The 16,856-nt window shown below is 57.5% G+C and overlaps 9 protein-coding genes across 9 annotated transcripts; 3 read left to right on the forward strand and 6 right to left on the reverse strand.

Annotated features, from left to right (window-relative positions):
• Positions 1-317: 317 nt before the first annotated feature.
• Positions 318-860, reverse strand: smd1 (mRNA splicing protein SMD1; the record flags this gene model as incomplete). The annotated part of the gene is made up of 2 exons (XM_083190757.1): positions 318-756; positions 847-860. The coding sequence occupies 2 exons, from the start codon at positions 858-860 to the stop codon at positions 318-320; spliced, it is 453 nt and encodes a 150-aa protein (XP_083054616.1).
• Positions 861-1,699: 839 nt separating this feature from the next.
• On the forward strand, positions 1,700-4,323 carry ACO1O0_001271 (Cullin; the record flags this gene model as incomplete). The annotated part of the gene is made up of 2 exons (XM_083190758.1): positions 1,700-4,063; positions 4,117-4,323. The coding sequence occupies 2 exons, from the start codon at positions 1,700-1,702 to the stop codon at positions 4,321-4,323; spliced, it is 2,571 nt and encodes an 856-aa protein (XP_083054617.1).
• A 495-nt stretch (positions 4,324-4,818) lies between these two features.
• On the reverse strand, positions 4,819-6,368 carry ACO1O0_001272 (uncharacterized protein; the record flags this gene model as incomplete). The annotated part of the gene is made up of 2 exons (XM_083190759.1): positions 4,819-4,826; positions 4,895-6,368. The coding sequence occupies 2 exons, from the start codon at positions 6,366-6,368 to the stop codon at positions 4,819-4,821; spliced, it is 1,482 nt and encodes a 493-aa protein (XP_083054618.1).
• An 840-nt stretch (positions 6,369-7,208) lies between these two features.
• ACO1O0_001273 (fumarylacetoacetate hydrolase family protein) lies at positions 7,209-8,081 on the forward strand (the record flags this gene model as incomplete). The annotated part of the gene is made up of 3 exons (XM_083190760.1): positions 7,209-7,306; positions 7,375-7,586; positions 7,654-8,081. 3 exons carry the CDS (start codon positions 7,209-7,211, stop codon positions 8,079-8,081), a joined length of 738 nt encoding a protein of 245 aa, XP_083054619.1.
• A 155-nt stretch (positions 8,082-8,236) lies between these two features.
• BNA1 (3-hydroxyanthranilate 3,4-dioxygenase) lies at positions 8,237-8,884 on the reverse strand (the record flags this gene model as incomplete). The annotated part of the gene is made up of 3 exons (XM_083190761.1): positions 8,237-8,671; positions 8,726-8,801; positions 8,853-8,884. The coding sequence occupies 3 exons, from the start codon at positions 8,882-8,884 to the stop codon at positions 8,237-8,239; spliced, it is 543 nt and encodes a 180-aa protein (XP_083054620.1).
• Positions 8,885-9,393: 509 nt separating this feature from the next.
• On the forward strand, positions 9,394-9,995 carry CTR2 (low-affinity Cu transporter; the record flags this gene model as incomplete). Its single annotated transcript, XM_083190762.1, has 3 exons — positions 9,394-9,483; positions 9,550-9,733; positions 9,859-9,995. The coding sequence occupies 3 exons, from the start codon at positions 9,394-9,396 to the stop codon at positions 9,993-9,995; spliced, it is 411 nt and encodes a 136-aa protein (XP_083054621.1).
• Positions 9,996-10,394: 399 nt separating this feature from the next.
• On the reverse strand, positions 10,395-11,655 carry PCD1 (8-oxo-dGTP diphosphatase; the record flags this gene model as incomplete). The annotated part of the gene is made up of 3 exons (XM_083190763.1): positions 10,395-11,068; positions 11,158-11,374; positions 11,443-11,655. 3 exons carry the CDS (start codon positions 11,653-11,655, stop codon positions 10,395-10,397), a joined length of 1,104 nt encoding a protein of 367 aa, XP_083054622.1.
• A 525-nt stretch (positions 11,656-12,180) lies between these two features.
• Positions 12,181-13,245, reverse strand: ACO1O0_001277 (uncharacterized protein; the record flags this gene model as incomplete). The annotated part of the gene is made up of 1 exon (XM_083190764.1): positions 12,181-13,245. The coding sequence occupies one exon, from the start codon at positions 13,243-13,245 to the stop codon at positions 12,181-12,183; it is 1,065 nt and encodes a 354-aa protein (XP_083054623.1).
• Positions 13,246-14,559: 1,314 nt separating this feature from the next.
• ERD1 (EXS family-domain-containing protein) lies at positions 14,560-15,838 on the reverse strand (the record flags this gene model as incomplete). The annotated part of the gene is made up of 2 exons (XM_083190765.1): positions 14,560-15,689; positions 15,748-15,838. The coding sequence occupies 2 exons, from the start codon at positions 15,836-15,838 to the stop codon at positions 14,560-14,562; spliced, it is 1,221 nt and encodes a 406-aa protein (XP_083054624.1).
• Positions 15,839-16,856: the final 1,018 nt, after the last annotated feature.

Raw genomic sequence — 16,856 nt, forward strand, 5'->3', positions numbered from 1 at the left:
CATTGGGTTGATTGTTTATCGGGCGCCGTTTGTGTGTAAGAACTACTAGTTGGATTCTTTGTTTTTCGTCTTTTCCTTTGCCATGCCAAAGCGATACCCCCCAGCCGCCGAATAGAAACGAAAAGGAGCTATACATTTCCCTTTTCATGGCCAAACACGTCCCAAACGCCAGATTCCGTTGAATTTGCGACGAGCTCCCCCTCCCAAGATCTCTCCCTCTGTCGCTCTAAAACTTTCGTCTTCTTCCTGGTACCATCTCCTGGGGCTAACACACACACAAGTGTTCCTCCCTGCACTTCGTACCCAACCCCCTGTCCTTAACCCCGGCGGCCTCCACGACCACGGCCGCGGCCGCGAGGGCCACCCCGTCCCCGTCCTCCGCGGCCGCCGCGATCGGCCTCTTTGCGGGCCTTGTTCTTGGGCTTGGGGGCGTCGTCGATGAGCAGGGTGTCGAGGGGCAGCGAGTCGGGGAGGATGAAGTAGCGGATGGTCGAGCCGCGGATGTTCATTGTGTCGAGCTGGGTGGGGTCCTGGCCCCGGGGCGTCATCTTGACGTTGCGCAGGGCCGTATTCATCTGCGGCGAGACGGAGGCGATGGTGCCGTGCACGATGGTGCCTGTTTGATTTTTGCCTTTGTTATTATAGTTTCCTTTGATGGACAGAGGATATCTATCCTCCGTAGAAAGAGAATCGAAGAGGAGCGCACCATTTTTGAGCTCAATCGTCACCGTCTCGTTGGTGCATTTCATCAAGAACCTGGATCGCGCATCGTCAGTAAAACGGGCTTGGGCTTGGGGAGGGAGCTCAGCACGGGTCCGTGAGCCGCTGGGAGTGCACAAGGCTTACCTCACGAGCTTCATGTTGACGGCGACTGCATGCGACGGCAGTCAAGGCCCAATTATGTGTGGAAATGGGTCGCGTGCGGTGTTGTCGCGTCGGGGAGATCGCAAGGCTGGAGCTCTGCCACTGAAATTGTCGGTCGGGAATGGTACGTAGTAGCTCTGGTCGTCAAGTCGCCCACGTGATGTGGTTGTACGAGTAAGGTAGTCGGTGCTGGTGGGTGGGATGGCAGCACGCCCAGCAAGAAAGAGCCTGTTGCGTCGGATCAAAGTTGTTCAGTGCAGCCGTCGATGAACGCGAATCTTGGCGAGCTTTATCGATAAGCGTCGCGACTGGCGGGCCGGAATCAGAACCCTGGAACTTTGGGAGACTTGGAACCAGGCTGTCACTCTTGCACGGCGACACTCCTCCACGCCCCGACCTAGTAATGCCCTATGGTGGTTTTTGTCCTTTGTGATCATCCTTTATCTTTCGGCAGGAATTCTGCTTCATTTTTTCTCGTTAGAGTATCACGGACCGCAAAGCCGACTTCAACGCTGCCCTCCACAGTACCCCTCCATCATTCACGACGAACAGCGACAAAGTCGGACGGAACTCAATGACCACTGCAGACCCCTGGACCTTTCTTGTTTAGAAGTCTGAGGCTGGAGGCATCATGATATCTGGGCGAGGGGGAGCGGGAGCGCGAGGTGGTCGCATCCGCCCGCCTCGCCGCATTATTCCTGTAGGTTGCTGATTGCCCAACGCATTCACCTCATTGTCTGTTCTTCATCCTTTTTAGCCGCATACCCTTCTTTATTAAGCGATTACCTCTTTTCTTTCTTTCCCCCACGTCCTGAGCACAGCGGTGGGCAGCATCATGGCGACAACCAAGAAGTCTCGGGCTGGCCCCCACAAGCGGAAGCGCTACCAGTCACAGACGTTGGGCATGGCAAGGAAGAAACTCCTGGCTAACGCAAAATGTGGACAGCCAAATCAACCCGGCGAGGGAAGCGATTTCGAGGCCTCCTGGGAACTCATCAAAGAAGCCCTGCGCGACATCCACAACAAGAACTGCAGTCGGCTGTCTTTCGAGGCCCTGTACCGCGCCGCATACAAGATTACCATCAAGAAGAAGGGGGATAAGCTCTACGAAAATGTCACCAAGTTCGAGGAGGAGTGGTTTGCGGCACACGTCATCCCCAAGATTGAACAGTTGGTCACCAAGAGCCTGATCAACATCGGCGACGACCGGACGGCTGCCACCTCTGTCAACGAGAGGCGGCAGACGGGCGAGAAGTTCCTGAAGGGTATACGAGACACATGGGAGGATCACAACATGTCGATGAACATGACGGCCGACATCCTCATGTATATGGACAGAGGATTTGCCCAGGCCAACCCAAGTCGGGGTTCCATTTTTGCGACCACCATAGCCCTCTTCCGGGATAACATTCTGCGGTCCAACCTAGACGAGAGCTCGAACGCACTCGTCATTGACATTCTCATCTCGGTCATGCTGGACCAGATCAATATGGAGCGAGAGGGGGATGTGATTGACAGGACCCTGATCCGCAGCTGTAGCCGCATGCTCAGCTGCCTCTTCAAGGACCAAAACGAGAACGAGAACGACAAGCTGTATCTCCTGGTGTTTGAGCCTAAGTTCTTGGACAACAGCAGGGAGTTCTACGCTGCTGAGTGTCGCCGGCTGCTCCAGGAATCAGATGCCAGCTCGTGGCTGCGGCACACAGAGAGGCGCCTGAATGAGGAGGTCGACCGTTGCGGGACGACGATAGAGATAGAGACGCTGCCCAAGGTGTCGCAGGTTATCGAAGAGGAGCTCATCAAGAAGCACCTGGGAGATTTCCTGGCCTTGGAAGGCAGTGGGCTGAAGTGGATGATCGACAACGACAAGATTGACGACCTCTCCATCCTCTACCGACTTATCTCTAGGGTAGATGACCAGAAGACGGCACTCAGAGACATCCTGCAGAGCCGAGTTGTGGACCTTGGTCTGGAAGTGGAGAAGACCCTCAAGAACACCGACTTCTCGGGCGGCGGCGAAGGAGAGGAGGGCGAAGGCGAGAAGGGCAAGGTGCTCAATCCTGCCGCCCAGCAAACAGCTGCCGCCATCAAATGGGTCGACGACGTGCTGCGACTAAAGGACAAGTTCGACAACCTTTGGTCGCAGTGCTTCCAGGAGGACCTCACCATCCAGAGCGCCTTGGCTAAAAGCTTCTCGCAGTTCATCAACCTCTTCACCCGGTCTTCGGAGTACGTCTCACTCTTCATCGACGACAACTTGAAGAGGGGGATTAGGGGCAAGACTGAGGCCGAGGTCGACGCAGTGCTGGAGAAGGCCATCATACTCATCCGCTACCTCCAGGACAAGGATCTTTTCCAGACATACTACCAGCGGCACCTTGCTCGGAGACTGCTTCATGGCAAGTCGGAGAGTCATGACGTTGAGAAGCAGATCATCTTCCGGATGAAGCAGGAAATGGGTCAGCAGTTCACAAGTAGGTTCGAGGGCATGTTCCGAGATCTTTTGACATCCTTCGAACTCACGACGGGATACCGTGAACACATGACAATGGCTGGAGACGGCTCCAAGAAGGTCGACCTGAACATCAGTGTCCTTACCACCAACTACTGGCCGCCCGAGGTCATGGGGCGGACGACTCAGATCGGAGACGCATCCCGCGTCACCTGCAACTATCCGCGCGAGATTTCCGGGCTGCAGGCGAGCTTCGAGCAGTTCTACCTATCGAACCGCAGCGGACGAAAACTCACATGGATCGGGACGACGGGCAGCGCCGACGTCAGGTGCACATTCCCGGCCATTCCAGGGAAGCAGGGAGCGCTCTCCCGGGAGCGTCGATACGAGATCAACGTGCCCACGTTTGGCATGGTTGTGCTGCTGCTCTTCAACGAGCTGCCCGACGGCCAGTCGCTGTCCTTTGAGGAGATCCAGGCCAAGACCAACATCTCGACACCGGACCTGATGAGAACACTGACCGCCATTGCCGTTGCACCCAAGTCGCGTGTTCTCGCCAAGGACCCGCCTACGAAATCCGTCAAGGTGGGGGACAAGTTCACCTTCAATGCGTCGTTTCAGAGCAAGGCTATGCGCATCAAGGCACCCATCATCAATGCTGTCTCTAAGGTCGAGGATCAGCTGGAGCGGAGGATGACAGAGGACAAGAACAACCAGACCCGAGCACATGTGGTGGATGCAGCTATTGTGAGGATCATGAAGTATGTGTTCCCCCCCCCCCCCCTTAACCCCTGCAACAGAGAGTTCAAAATGCCAACATCGTCACTAGATCCCGAAAGGAGCTCAGCCACTCGCAGCTCGTCAGCGAGGTCCTCTCCCAACTCGTCGGACGCTTCCGGCCAGAGGTGTCGCTCATCAAGAAGCGTATCGAGGACCTTATTGTCAGGGAGTATCTCGAGCGTCCGGACGAGGAGGGTGCGCCGTCGATGTACCGCTATGTCGCGTAGACGCGAGTCGTATGGGTGGATGGATGGATGGGTGGATTATGCATGACGATGATAGGTGTTACGGGGGAACGACCATAGAGAGAGAAAGCATTTTACCAGCATGGCGTCTAAAGTCTTATGTTTTTTTAGTCATTTCTAAGCGAGTCTAGCAAGGTTACCGGCTATACTTATCAGACGGCAACAAGACCTGGTGTTAGGATCACTTCGGCCGGGGGTTGTGCCAACCTTTTGGACGCGTGAATAGGGAGGCACATTGACACTGGAGAGGACATAGAATTCTGTAAGGGGGTGTTTGGCCCGACAGTTTGATGTGCTATCAAGGCCTTAGGTCAGATTATATGTCATATTGGGTCATGAAGAGGGCCTATAGTATAAAAGAAACTCGCATTAAATCAGATTCCAGTGCTCAAGGGTAGATGCTACTAGTAGTCTATCATCCACACCGCCATCGCCCATATATACAGGTACATATATATGCACGCATCCATTTCAGGACTACTTTCCTGTATAAACCCGCTTGGCGGATCATGCACGGGAGCCAGCTTGTTCTTGAAGTCGTCCCCAAACCAACCGCATTTCTCGGTCAAGTTAGTAGAACACATGGGGCACTTGGGATCCCCAAACCAATGGTGCAGTTCCCGCTTGATGCATGCCCGATGGCACGGCTTTCCGCAGCAGGGCATCTTGACAATGCGAAGATGGGGCGGCAGGTCTGCCGACTCGATCCACTCGTCGGAGCAGATGCTACATGCGGCCCCGGACTCCCTGGCCTCTGCAACTTTGATGGTGTTGAGCCCGTCGAGGTGGCCGTCTGCGTGGCCGTCGGCGAGGATGCTGTTGTCTAACAGTGCGCTATCGTTTTGTATGAGTGCAACCTTCAGGAACGCCTCTTTTCGGAATAGGGTTAGCCACCATTCACGGTCAATACGGCTGTGGAGCTGATCAATACCAGAGACGAGTACCTTTGTCTCCTCCAGAGCCGGGGAGTCCAGAAGCGGTTGCTGTCCCAAGCCCATCCGGGGCCAAGGAAGAAGCATGGAGTGCACTTGCACAGACAGTCTCTTCCGAAACTCGGTGCTGAGCCCCGGGTCCAAGTGTATCAGGTCGGAAAGGCGCTTTGCGTTGCGCAGCCGTATATCAACGGCCATATTCCAGTCGGATATGGCGTGTCCACGAGCTTCTGCATCCTCCACCTCGGGCCCAAGCTGCTTGATCCGGTCACAGAGGCGGCGGAGAGAGACAGCGTCAGCGTCGGCATCTTCCAAGCTTTGCTCTGTGGGCATTGCCATCCAGTCCTGCTGGATGTCGTGCTCCAACAAGCGGACCGCTTGCATCTCTCCGATGCTCCCCTGCCCCTCGAGTACGCCCAAAGCGCGGGTGAAATGGTGAGATCTGTTCGCCCAGTTAGTTCGGGCCTCTCGTTGGAAGAGGGCGCGGAGGGGATTGTGGGCGACGGGGAACTGGACGTTGTTGCAGCGATTGCAATCAGTCGGCTCTCCAGTAAACGGGCGGATGTGGGCTGGGCATTCTGTGCAGGTCAAGTAGCTGAAGAAGTGAAGCACCGCGGTTGAATCATGGTCTAAGCCTTCATAGGGCTCCAGTACGGGGAAGTCTCCAAATTCTGCCCGGAAGCATAGGGTCTGTAGCCTCATCAGAGACGACCAGTAGGACTTGACAGCCCTGTCAAGTGCTTGGTGCTGCTCTTCGGTCCTCAAGAGTTGGGTATGACTCTCAATGTGGGTTTTGTATGGCATGTCGGCCAATGTACATCGATCATGGCCGGTGCAACCAGTGCATGGTGAGTTGTAGAGCACGTACGAGGTCTCCTGGGTAGCCAGATCGCAATGGGCAGCCGCCCTGGTGGCGCATCGAATCTTGGAGGCAATCTTGTGACGAACGAATGTCCAATCCTCGGGGGCTACCCAGCTGTCGACTCTCAATTCCAACCTGTCGAGGTCAGTCTGACTCACAGCTTCTCCATGCTTCCAGTCGAGCCAGGGGGTCTCGGAATTTCTAGAATCAGGAGTGGTAGGATTCGTTGGCATGGCCCTGCTCTGATGCTGGGGGCAGATGAACCAGCGCTGAATGTAGAGACACATGACTTCGGTCTTGTGAGATTACTGAAATAGGGTGGATTGGGGGACGCTGAGAGGTGACGAGAAGTATTGAGAGGTAATAGAAGTGCAGTAAATGCTGGAGATTTGTAATTGGTCTGTGATGAGTTGTGGTTTTGTGTTTATTGTCGAGTAGAAGAGATGGGTTCAACGTCGAGGCCATTGGGGAGCTATTTATACCTAGGCCTGAACTCCATGTCCATTGACTGGGTCAAGGATTCGGAATGAACATGAGAATCGTCTCTTGAAGCTCACCCAAAGTCTGCAGAGGAATGAGTGAGAAACTATGAAGAAAAGATCGAGTTCTAAGTGGTATACTAGTAAGTGAACAGTAAAACAAAGGCGGATAAAGGAGAGAGAACAACGCCGCCAACAATGGAGGGTCGAGGGAGGCATTGTTTGGATTTGTTCCATGGCGACTGTCAGATCTGTTGACAGTTTGCTCGCAAAAATATACTGGCTTTCAGGCAAAGATTTCGGGGCACAGGTTGGAATGGTGATGAAGTTGGACAGTTGGACAGTTGGACGTTGGAAGTCGAAGTTGGAAGTTGGACGTTGGAAGGGCAGGGACAGAGGGGAGGAGGGAGACGGAAATAATGATCGTGTTATTTTTGTCATGCCTTTGCTACCCTAGACCGGTGTCGGATAACCCCGAGGTCGCAGCCGAAATTCCGACGGGAACTCCTCCGGCCACGGCCTTTAAGGTATCTTCTTAGTCTCCTACTAGTGGTCGTGTTAGATTCAACGCCCTCATCGCTCCTCACCATCACCATGTTTGCATTCAGGAGGACAATGGCCACCATGGGCCCCCAGGCGTCGTCGTCGCTCAAGCAGGCCGGCAAGGTTGTCTGCATCGGCCGCAACTACGCGTGAGTTGCTCGCCTGTTCCTCATGATGAAGCGAGTCTACAATGAGCCTGGAACTAACCCGCGCGCAGGGACCACATTGCCGAGCTCAACAACACCAAGCCCAAGCAGCCCTTCTTCTTCCTCAAGCCGCCCTCCTCCATTGTCCTCCCTGGCCAGGGCTCCTGCCTGCGCCCCAAGGGCGTTGACATGCACTTTGAGGTCGAGCTGGCCCTCGTCATCGGCAAGCTGGTCCGTGACCTCAAGGCCGACGACACCCAGGGTGCCCTGGATGCCATTCAAGGTTTGTCTCATCTCGCTCCTACATGTCTGCCCATGCCACGATTTCACCGCTAACTCCTCCCCGCCAGCCTACGCCGTCGCCATTGACATGACGGCCCGCAACGTCCAGAACGAGGCCAAGAAGAAGGGCCTCCCCTGGGACATTGCCAAGGGCTTCGACACCTTCCTGCCCATGAGCAACATCATCCCCAAGGCCGCCATCGCCAACCCCCACGACGTCGAGCTCTTCCTCGAGGTCAACGGCGAGACGCGCCAGCAGGGCTCCACCAACCTCATGATCTACCAGATCCCCCGCATCATGAGCGACATCTCCAAGGTCATGGCCCTGCACCCCGGCGACATTGTCCTCACCGGCACCCCCGCCGGTGTCGGCCCCGTCGTCCCCGGCGACGTGATGCGCGCCGGCGTGAGGGTTGCGGGCAAGGAGCTCGAGGAGGGTAAGATTGAGGTCCCCGTGGAGGAGTCGCCCAGCTCGTACATGTTTGCCGAGACGTAGACAGGACCTAGAACGAGGGAGAAGATGGGGGAGTGAGCTGTATATACTGTCATATACTCCTGTCATATAGCTGTGATACACGATACAACAAATAAACCCAGGCCATTCATGCATCCATTCGATTCACAAAACAAGTCTCGTCATCATCGGGTGAGTCATTCCAGATTGGGGTCTTTGATGGCCCCCGGCTTGGGCGCCGCGTCGGCCAGTAGCCCGCACTTGCCGCACCTCCTCTTGTCGTCGTCGTTCTTGAAGTCCTCGACGGCCGCCTTGATCTGCGTGCCGAGGTCAGTGCAGTGGAAGGCGGCCTCGTGGACGACACTGCTGCAGCCGGTGCAGTACCAGCGCAGGCGGTCGAGCGAGGTGGGCGGGCGGCGCTGCTCGAGGACGACGCCCACCGTGTCGGCGAAGCGCACGGGGTTGTGGGGCGTGTTAGGGGGAAGAAGGAACATGTCGCCCTCGCGGATGACCATGTCGCGGAAGACGCCGTCGTCGACCACCTTGAGCACCATGGCGCCCTTGTACTGGTAGAACCACTCGGGCGTCTGGTTGATGTGGTAGTCTGTGCGGGCGTTGGGGCCGCCGACAATCTATATACCTTTGTTAGCAGGGTAATTTGAGTGGCCATCTAAGCCTGGACGGACCATGACGGCAAAGTCGTCATTCCAGACGCAGTAGTTGTTGATGGGCGGCTTCAAGAGGTGTGAGTTTTCCTCGAGCCTGGGACTATGTGAGCGAGAGACTCTTCGGCTTGAGAAGTGAGGATCGAACCATTTGGGCAAGTTGACTGGTGGCCCCAGCATTTTGAGGCTTCTAAATGCTGCCGATAATTGATGTATTAGAGACTATTGTGACCGAGTCGTCCGCGAAAAGACTGAGCTGGAGTTGTGACAGGTTCAAGCTGTCGGCATCATCGGGGTTGTCGGATTTGTCGAGGTTCATAAGGGCATGCCCAGACTAGATGTAACGCTGAGGGGCTGCGCGAAATAGAAGCACACTGCCTATTTGAGCGTTATGGCCTATATTTTGCGGCTAGTTCAGGGACCCCCAATAAATGATTAGAAATATTAGCAGAGATAATATTGTTGCCAAGTGGATAGTAGATATTTGTTTGCTCGTCTGTCAAGCCTGGAGCTCCAGGGTAGGCACGGGATTGCGGTTATCAATGGAGCTGCCTGACGCAACTCTATCGGCACGCGTGCCTAGTAGTAGCCTTTAGCTCCGCGAGCTGACGGACCCTTTGTACATTCATCCATCATCCCCAACTCGCTCTTCCTCCCATAGACGAATCCCCCACTGACGGGCACGCACAATGGACCACTCACATATGGATCACTCGCACATGGGCCACGGCGACATGGACCATGGCGACGGAGGCATGGACGACATGTGCAACATGAACGTAAGAAGCCCTCCCCAGGCAAACCACCTCACCCCCCCGCCAGCAAGTGCCTGACCACCACCGCAGATGCTCTTCACCTGGGACACGAACAACCTCTGCATTGTCTTCCGTCAGTGGCACATCCGCTCCACCGCCTCGCTCGTCTTCTCCCTCGCCGCCGTCGTCCTCCTGGCTGTTGGCTACGAGGGCCTGCGCGCCCTGTCGCGCCGCTACGAGCTCGCCGTTGCTCGCCACGTCGGCTCGCTCCCCAGTATGTCGAGTCCCTCCCCACTCCCCCCCCCCCCCAAAATACACCACTGCTACAACTCTTTTTCATATGTCTACGGCTGTGTGATGCTGCGCATATGCTAAGGCTGCCTTTTCCCCTTCCTCGAGGCGATGACGCTGTTGCTGAGACGACACCCTTCTTCTTCACACCAGGGCAGAACCAGGCGCAAGCTGGCCGGCGGGCGCACCTGATCAAGGGCGTCCTGTACGCGCTGCAGAACTTTTACGCCTTTATGCTCATGTAGGTTACACACCTCCCCCCCCGCCCCCCTTGGCCGATAGGATCGATGCTGAACCTCGCCCGTCCGCCCCAGGCTGGTCTTCATGACGTACAACGGCTGGGTCATGGTTGCGGTGTCGGTGGGGGCCTTTGTCGGGTACGTGATATTCGGACAGACGACGTCGTCGACAAAGGACAATGCCTGCCACTAAATGGTCCCAGCTGGCTCTCGACCTGGCTTTGGGGCCACTCAAGGCAACGACGAGATACGACACATTTGATAGTTTCACGAGCGAGAATCACGAATTCAATATAGTCTTTATGCTGTGCTAACTGCGAGTATCAAGTCATCCTAGTCATGAGAGCAGCATTCTAGTGCCAAAGTAACGACGAATGTCAAAAACCCCCTCCCCACACATAAAGTCTACATCTTGCCTCGCTCCGCCTCCCCATCCTTCCTCGGCTCCGACACCTCCTCGAACGCCCCCTGCTCGAACGCCGACATGATGATGTTGCCATCGCCGTATTCCCGGTTGTGCTCCATCTGGGGCTCCTCGCCGTAGGCCACCCTCGCCGCGTCCACGAGCACGCGCGCCGTCATTCCCCACACCTTGAACCGGCCCTCGTGGTCCTTCTCCTCGTCCAGCCGCTCGGCCAGGTTGCCCTGGGCGCTGCTGCGCCGCGGCCTGGATACGCGCTGGTTGTTGACGGGCACGTAGAAGTTGTGCACGCGCCAGGGGTGGTCCTTCCACTCGAGCCACGACCCGTCGTACCAGTGGCCCTCGGGCAGCCCCGCCTGGCCCTCGGCGGGCGGCAGGTCCTCCGTCTTGAGGAAGTTGTAGAAGGGCGCGCTGAAGACGGCGGCCACCTCGCGCGCGTCCAGGCGCGGGATCATGGCCTCCTCGGCGCTGGGCGACGCCGCGCCCGGGATCTTGCGGTCGGCGTGCAGGAAGGCAACGCAGGGCGTCACGACAAGGTGCGTGCGCGCGAGCGACGGCGGGAGCGTGCAGAGCTGCTCGATGCGGAATGGCTTGGGGAGGCCGTAGTCGTTCTCAGGCAGGCCGATCTCCTCGGATGCTTCGCGGCGGGCAATCTGGTCTGGAGCCGAGGGGGGGGAAACCCCGGCATGTGTGAGCACATGTTGCGGCACGTCCGCTCGGTGAAGTAGTACTAGACGGGGAGCTTACATGGGGTCTCTTCGGCAGTGTCTGCCTTACCGCCGGGCAGCGCCGCGTGGCCCGAGAAGCTGCGGAGGCTGGCGGCGCGCATGGTGATGACGACGCGCAGGTCGCCCCATCGGTCGGCGTACAGCAGTATCAGGACGGCGGCGCGTTTCCGGACGGGCAGCGTGTCCCAGAAGGGGAACGGGGGCGGTTTGTAGGCACGCAGCCGGGCAATGGCGGCCTATGAAGAATGGCACCGTCAGCACTGGGTATACCTATGTGGGTGGGCGTCGGTGGCGGCTGACTGACCGCAGAGATGGGACTCAGTGACGCCATGCTGGACGCATCGTAGTACAGCGACGCTTCGCTGGGGTCAGCGGGGGCAGATGGAATAGAAGCAAGCTCGTCGAGCTTGTCCTGGATCGCGCTGACGTCGACCTCGGTAGGTTCCTGGCCGGGGATGAGCTCCGGGAAGGGCGTGGGTTCCGATTCCGTGGGGTCCGGAGCGGGAGCGCCCGTCATTTTTGCCCGGAGGCAGCTGGAGCGACGACGCTTGACTGAGCGCTGGAGACTTGGGGGGTTGGAAGCGCTAGGATCGGAAAAAGAAACGATATGGGTGGAATGTCACGAATGTGAAAATAATATGAATGCGGAGAGAGGTTGGTTTATCAGATGCGTCGGGTTAGTACGTAAGGTACTACTTAGTACTTCAGGTACGTCAGGTACCTTACGTCAGGTATGAGTACATCCGAACATCGGGGCGTCGCTCGGCTATCTGCGTATCGATACATCGGCTGCGGGGGCGGGGCATCGCAGATTCACAATTCCCATATTCGGAAGCAGCCAACCCATACATGATTCACCACTTGCTCTCACTTGGGCCTTGCATGATACAGGTAATTAGACTAAAACACCGTGTCGGGTTCAATTTGGGGACTAAAGACGCTATGGGAAAAGAACAAAAGGAACTGGATGGTCTTGGCTGATCCGTTACGAACAAAACGTCATGGAGAGGAAAAAGAAAAGAAGGCCGCCCGGGCTATCGTCTCATCGAGTGCCACTCCTCGGCCCGAGCCAGAACCCCCCTCGGGATTGCTGCTGGAACTGCTGCCCAGGCCGGTTGCGCCGCCTCCCCCTCGACCCAGAGCTCCCGCTCGTCCTGATGCCCACAAACCCCCGCAGGGAGCTCATGATGCTGCCCCCGTCGTCCTCCGAGTCGCTCTCAAACGCGCTGTCCGGCCGCTCCCCCGTGAACGGCGTCTGCGGGCTCCACTCGCGCCCCAGGAGCGGCTCTGAGCGCGACACCACCTCGATGGGCTGCGGTGGAGGGCGCCGGCGCGACGAGTGCGGCAGCATGCGCGTGCGCCCGCCGAAGCCGCTGGACTGCTTGCAGAGGTACGGGTCCATTGAGGCCGGCGGAGGTGTCCGCGTACGCTCCGGGGATGGACGGTCCGTGGCCAGTTCGACGGCGATTTTGTGGTAGTCCAGTGCCGTTTTGGCGTCGCTGAAGCACTGCTGACCGTGGCTTGCCAGAATTGGATGTACTGGATGTACTGGATGCACCGGATGCCGTTGCTCAGTCCGTGGCTTCCCCGGAGCCGTCCCAGGCCTCATCGGCCAGTCCTGGCCCGGAGGCGTGGGCAGTCCTGCGACGATGCGCGTCTCGTCTCCGCGAGCCAATCTCCTCCCCACCTCCCTCTGGCAGTACTCGCGCGTAGGTTCGTTGCGGTAGGCCCCGGGGCTGGGAGTGCCATCCCTGGTGTCGTCGTAGACGTCGACGTCGCACCCGATGAGCTCCTGCGCCTTCTGTGTTGACCGGTGGCCCGTGGGCGGGGACGAGATGCTCGTGCGCCTGGACGACCGGTCATCATGCTGGTATGGAGGTGAGGGTGGCAGCGGGAGCGGCTTTGAGTCGGAAACTGGCAATGGCCTGCCCCGTTGCTGCGGTCTGATGGTGTTTCTGGAGGCGGTCCTGGGACGAGGCATCTCTGGTGACATGGTCCTGACCGGCGGGATTGGTGGCAGCGGTCTTGCCGCATACTTCTGTGCCGTCCTCCGGTACTCTTCCGGAGTGACGGAGCGGCTAGTCCTTGGAGCGATGCCAGTCTCCATGCCTGGAAGTGATGGTGCGAAATATGACATGTCGTCCACAGCGGTCGCGGGCAACAGCAGGAGCAGCAGTGGACGATAGTATCAACGATGGCTGTGTGTGTATGTGTGTATGTGTGTGTGTGTGTGTGTGTGCGTGCGTGCGAGTGTGCGTATGTATGTATGGAAGAGGGAAAGGGTTCTTGCAGGTTGGCAGATGGGAAAGGAATGCTCCGAGAGGGATGATGTATCATATTGATTCAGAATCCATCGATCTTCATTCACTCACGGCGACGGTCCTTGTCTTGTACTTCCCAGGCAAATAGGGGCGGTCGCCGTTCACGACAATGCGGCCAACGTGGATTCCCGCCCATTCAGTTCTCCAGCAGGGTGGTAACATCGACTCACAGCAGAGGGCTGAGGCTCTCCCAATGACGCCGTCTTCACCTCTGATGACTCTGCTGCACCACGTTTTCCTCCCGACTGGCACAGGACGAGGTGGCACCAGGTGCACCCGCCGTTCAAGAACAGTCGCCATGGTGGGGGAGATCGCTATTCACTCTTCAGTAGGGAGATGGCAACCCTCCGATATCATTTCTTGTGTGGGATGGTGGTAGCGCCCGAGAAACAGCGGCGGTATGCTGGTCGTCATTCACCATGACACTAGCGAGCACGGGACACTGACACTAGGACTGCCAGTTGATCCAGAGCAGCCCCAGGCGTTCGAACATCTAACCCCCATGCGGGAGGCCAAGTTCGGAGTCATCCGACAGACCCCACAAGGTGAAAAAAGACGGGCGCGAGAGACAAGTTTGCCATGCTAAGCGTTCCGTGCGTTGATCACCTGGTAGGACGCCCGTGCTCTCGGTGCCCAATCCTGCACGAGCCCATGGTATTATTCGCAAGCGCGGAGGGGAATGAGTCGGAGCAGGCTATAGGCTATTCGCACAGCTACCCACGAGCCCTTTTGGTGCTGGCAGGAACTGACGCCAAGGTGGGCGTACCGGGCATACCGGTGTGATGTGATCTGTTGGTGCGGTGTGCGTCACTGAGCAAACAACATTCCCGTGACGGTGGTTGGCGCCCAGGTGATCGGCTGTTCTCCTATCTTCCCAGCCATGTAATAGGTGTTGTGGGAATTACTCGATGCAACCTGGACCCCCATGTTCCATAGTGGAAAATAGTCTCTTCAAACAGTGTTGTATGGACAGTGGTGCCCAAGGCCAGTATGTATCCCGAAATCTCATCTGTTCCCCCCTTGTCTATGCAATACACCAAACACCAGCCGACGCGAAATCATGCGAGAAATTCCCGGATAACCTCTGTCTCACCCTCCCTCTAAACGTCGTCATCATCATCGTCGTCTTTGTAGTTCCCCAGCAAAATGTCGTCCACGCCCAGGCCGATGGAGTTGTTTCTAAACCACTCCGCCTCGGTCCGGAAGAAAATCCATACCCATCGCCGGAACACCTCGAGGAACTCTATTAGAAAGATACCGCTCTCAAAATCGCTAAATTTGTCGAGGTGTGGGCTCAGCTTCATGGACCAGGTGCACCGGAGCATCAGGTCCAGCACAATGACACCGTAGTAGAGGTTGACGGGCCGGAAGAGGAGCCGGTCCCGCAGCCCCCAGGGGTGGGTGGGGGATTCGCGCTCCTTGCTGCCGGCAAAGAGCGTGAGGTCCCAGTCCTTGGTGACGTCCCAGTAGAAGGAGTAGAGGGAGTTGACCAGGACGGCGCAGAGCCACGCCCTGTTCCAGGCGGCCTTGGCGGCGTCGTCACTGGTGCTCCTCTGCGCCGCGCTCGTGATGATGACGGGAATCGCCGTCGAGTACTTGAGCGCGTTGGCCAGGTGCTGGCCGCCCCAGCCCGTAGACTCCTTGTATGGCGCTCGTCGAACCCGGAAATACTCGATGATGCACTGCCTGAACCGGATCACGCTGGGGATGGCCAGGAGAATGGGGACAATTACAGTTCCTCCACAGTCGCGGTCGGGTCGCTTCGTCGAGGAGCCGCCGGGGGTGATGAACATGCAGATGGTGACGTACAGGTCGCCGCAGACCTTGGCGTACGACGTCAAGACGTCGGCCATGAGGATATCGCCAAACTTGCCATCCTTGGCCTCGGCAATACCGCCGATGGAGATTCGCCGAAAGATGGAGAGAAGGCGGCGTCGCCCAGCGCCGGGAAGATTGCGGATGGGGACGAGGAAGACTGCGACCAGGGCAAAGAGGTAGGTCAGGGGCAGCCAGTCGTATGCGATGACGCGGGCCGGGACGCGCCATGTGAGGAGCCAGAAGAGGACTATTGACACGCCGAAGAGGCCAGAGAGGACGGTGGCCAGGCGGTACGTCGAGTAGTGATGGGGTAGGTGGTGCGGCGAGGTTCGCGACGGGTATCGTATTAGCGAGGGGACGTCGACCTTGTGGCGGTAGAGGTAGTGCAAGTTGAGGGCCCAGCCCCAGACAGCTAGGAACTGTTAGCAGAATGTTACAGACGGAGATATTTCTAGCAGGGCATGCCGTACCGAGGGTGACGATGAAGCCGACGCGGTATGGCAGTGGGAATGTCAGGCTGAAGGAGTCGAGCTCCGGCTCAACGGCAGGGTCACCGTCCATGGCGCACGTGCGTCGTCCGGGCGTGCGCCGTCATCGGACAACGGGGGACGGGCGAGTCGCGAGTGTCTGTGAGAGGCGCCGCCCACAGAAAGGATTGGCGAGCAGCGAGGGAGTGGGTGGTGCCCTTGGTGGTAGACTGGTGGTGGTATCGGGATCTGGCAAAGGGGAGAGTCGAAACTCGGCAGTCGACGTTGAAACGGGGAAAACGAAAATCCACCTTTTCCGCGCCGCCGCGGCCACCGATGTCATCCCTTGGCCCTCTGGGGCCCCCCCTGAACTGACCCACATCAGCGTAAGCGTTCTATTTAAGTATTCTACCCGTAAGCCGCTTTCATCTTTATTCTTACGAAGCCCTTGGCCTAGCCTGCTCTACGATAGTCATATCATCTTGTCACCGAATTGGGTGAAGTGGGATTCCTACCATAAAGGATTTTGTACTCAGGATATTCTCGGTCAGCTGGAGGATCTGCCCCTACTTCGTACCTCCTGGGTTAGCAGACAGGGCGCCTGAGGCCTCTGAGACAGCTGAGGCCCAAAAGGCAACCACCACCAGGTGCACCTACCTACCCACTATGTAGGCAGACTGAGGGTAAGGGAAGAAAGGCAGTTGCACTAGGCCACTTGGTGGCATGGCACACCACCATCCATGCTTCCTTACCTCAGTAAGGTAAGGTGCTTGGCTGGATATCCTGCTTCAGATATTACCCTCTCCAACCACTGGGTGACATGGCATAAAAAAACGCATCATGGCCTGTCACCTTTCAACACCACGGGACTGCGACGTTGCTGCTCCTCGCCTTCTTCGCGCCGCTTGCGTCGCTGCCGGCGCTACAGTTCTCAGCCTACGGCACTCTGAGACGTGGTCAACGTTGCATGCCAGGATTCATGGGGGACAATGGGGCACCTTGACCCTCCTCACCTGCCAACCTGGGAATCGCTGGGATGGTGAGGCTGACATGTCTGTCACTGGACCTGCATACCGCATCCTGGAATGCCGGGGCAGAGGATCTGGGGAAGC

This window comes from Amphichorda felina, assembly GCF_050947745.1.
Source record: "Amphichorda felina strain 45539 chromosome Unknown scaffold_1, whole genome shotgun sequence".
NCBI classification, from domain to species: Eukaryota; Fungi; Ascomycota; class Sordariomycetes; order Hypocreales; family Bionectriaceae; genus Amphichorda; species Amphichorda felina.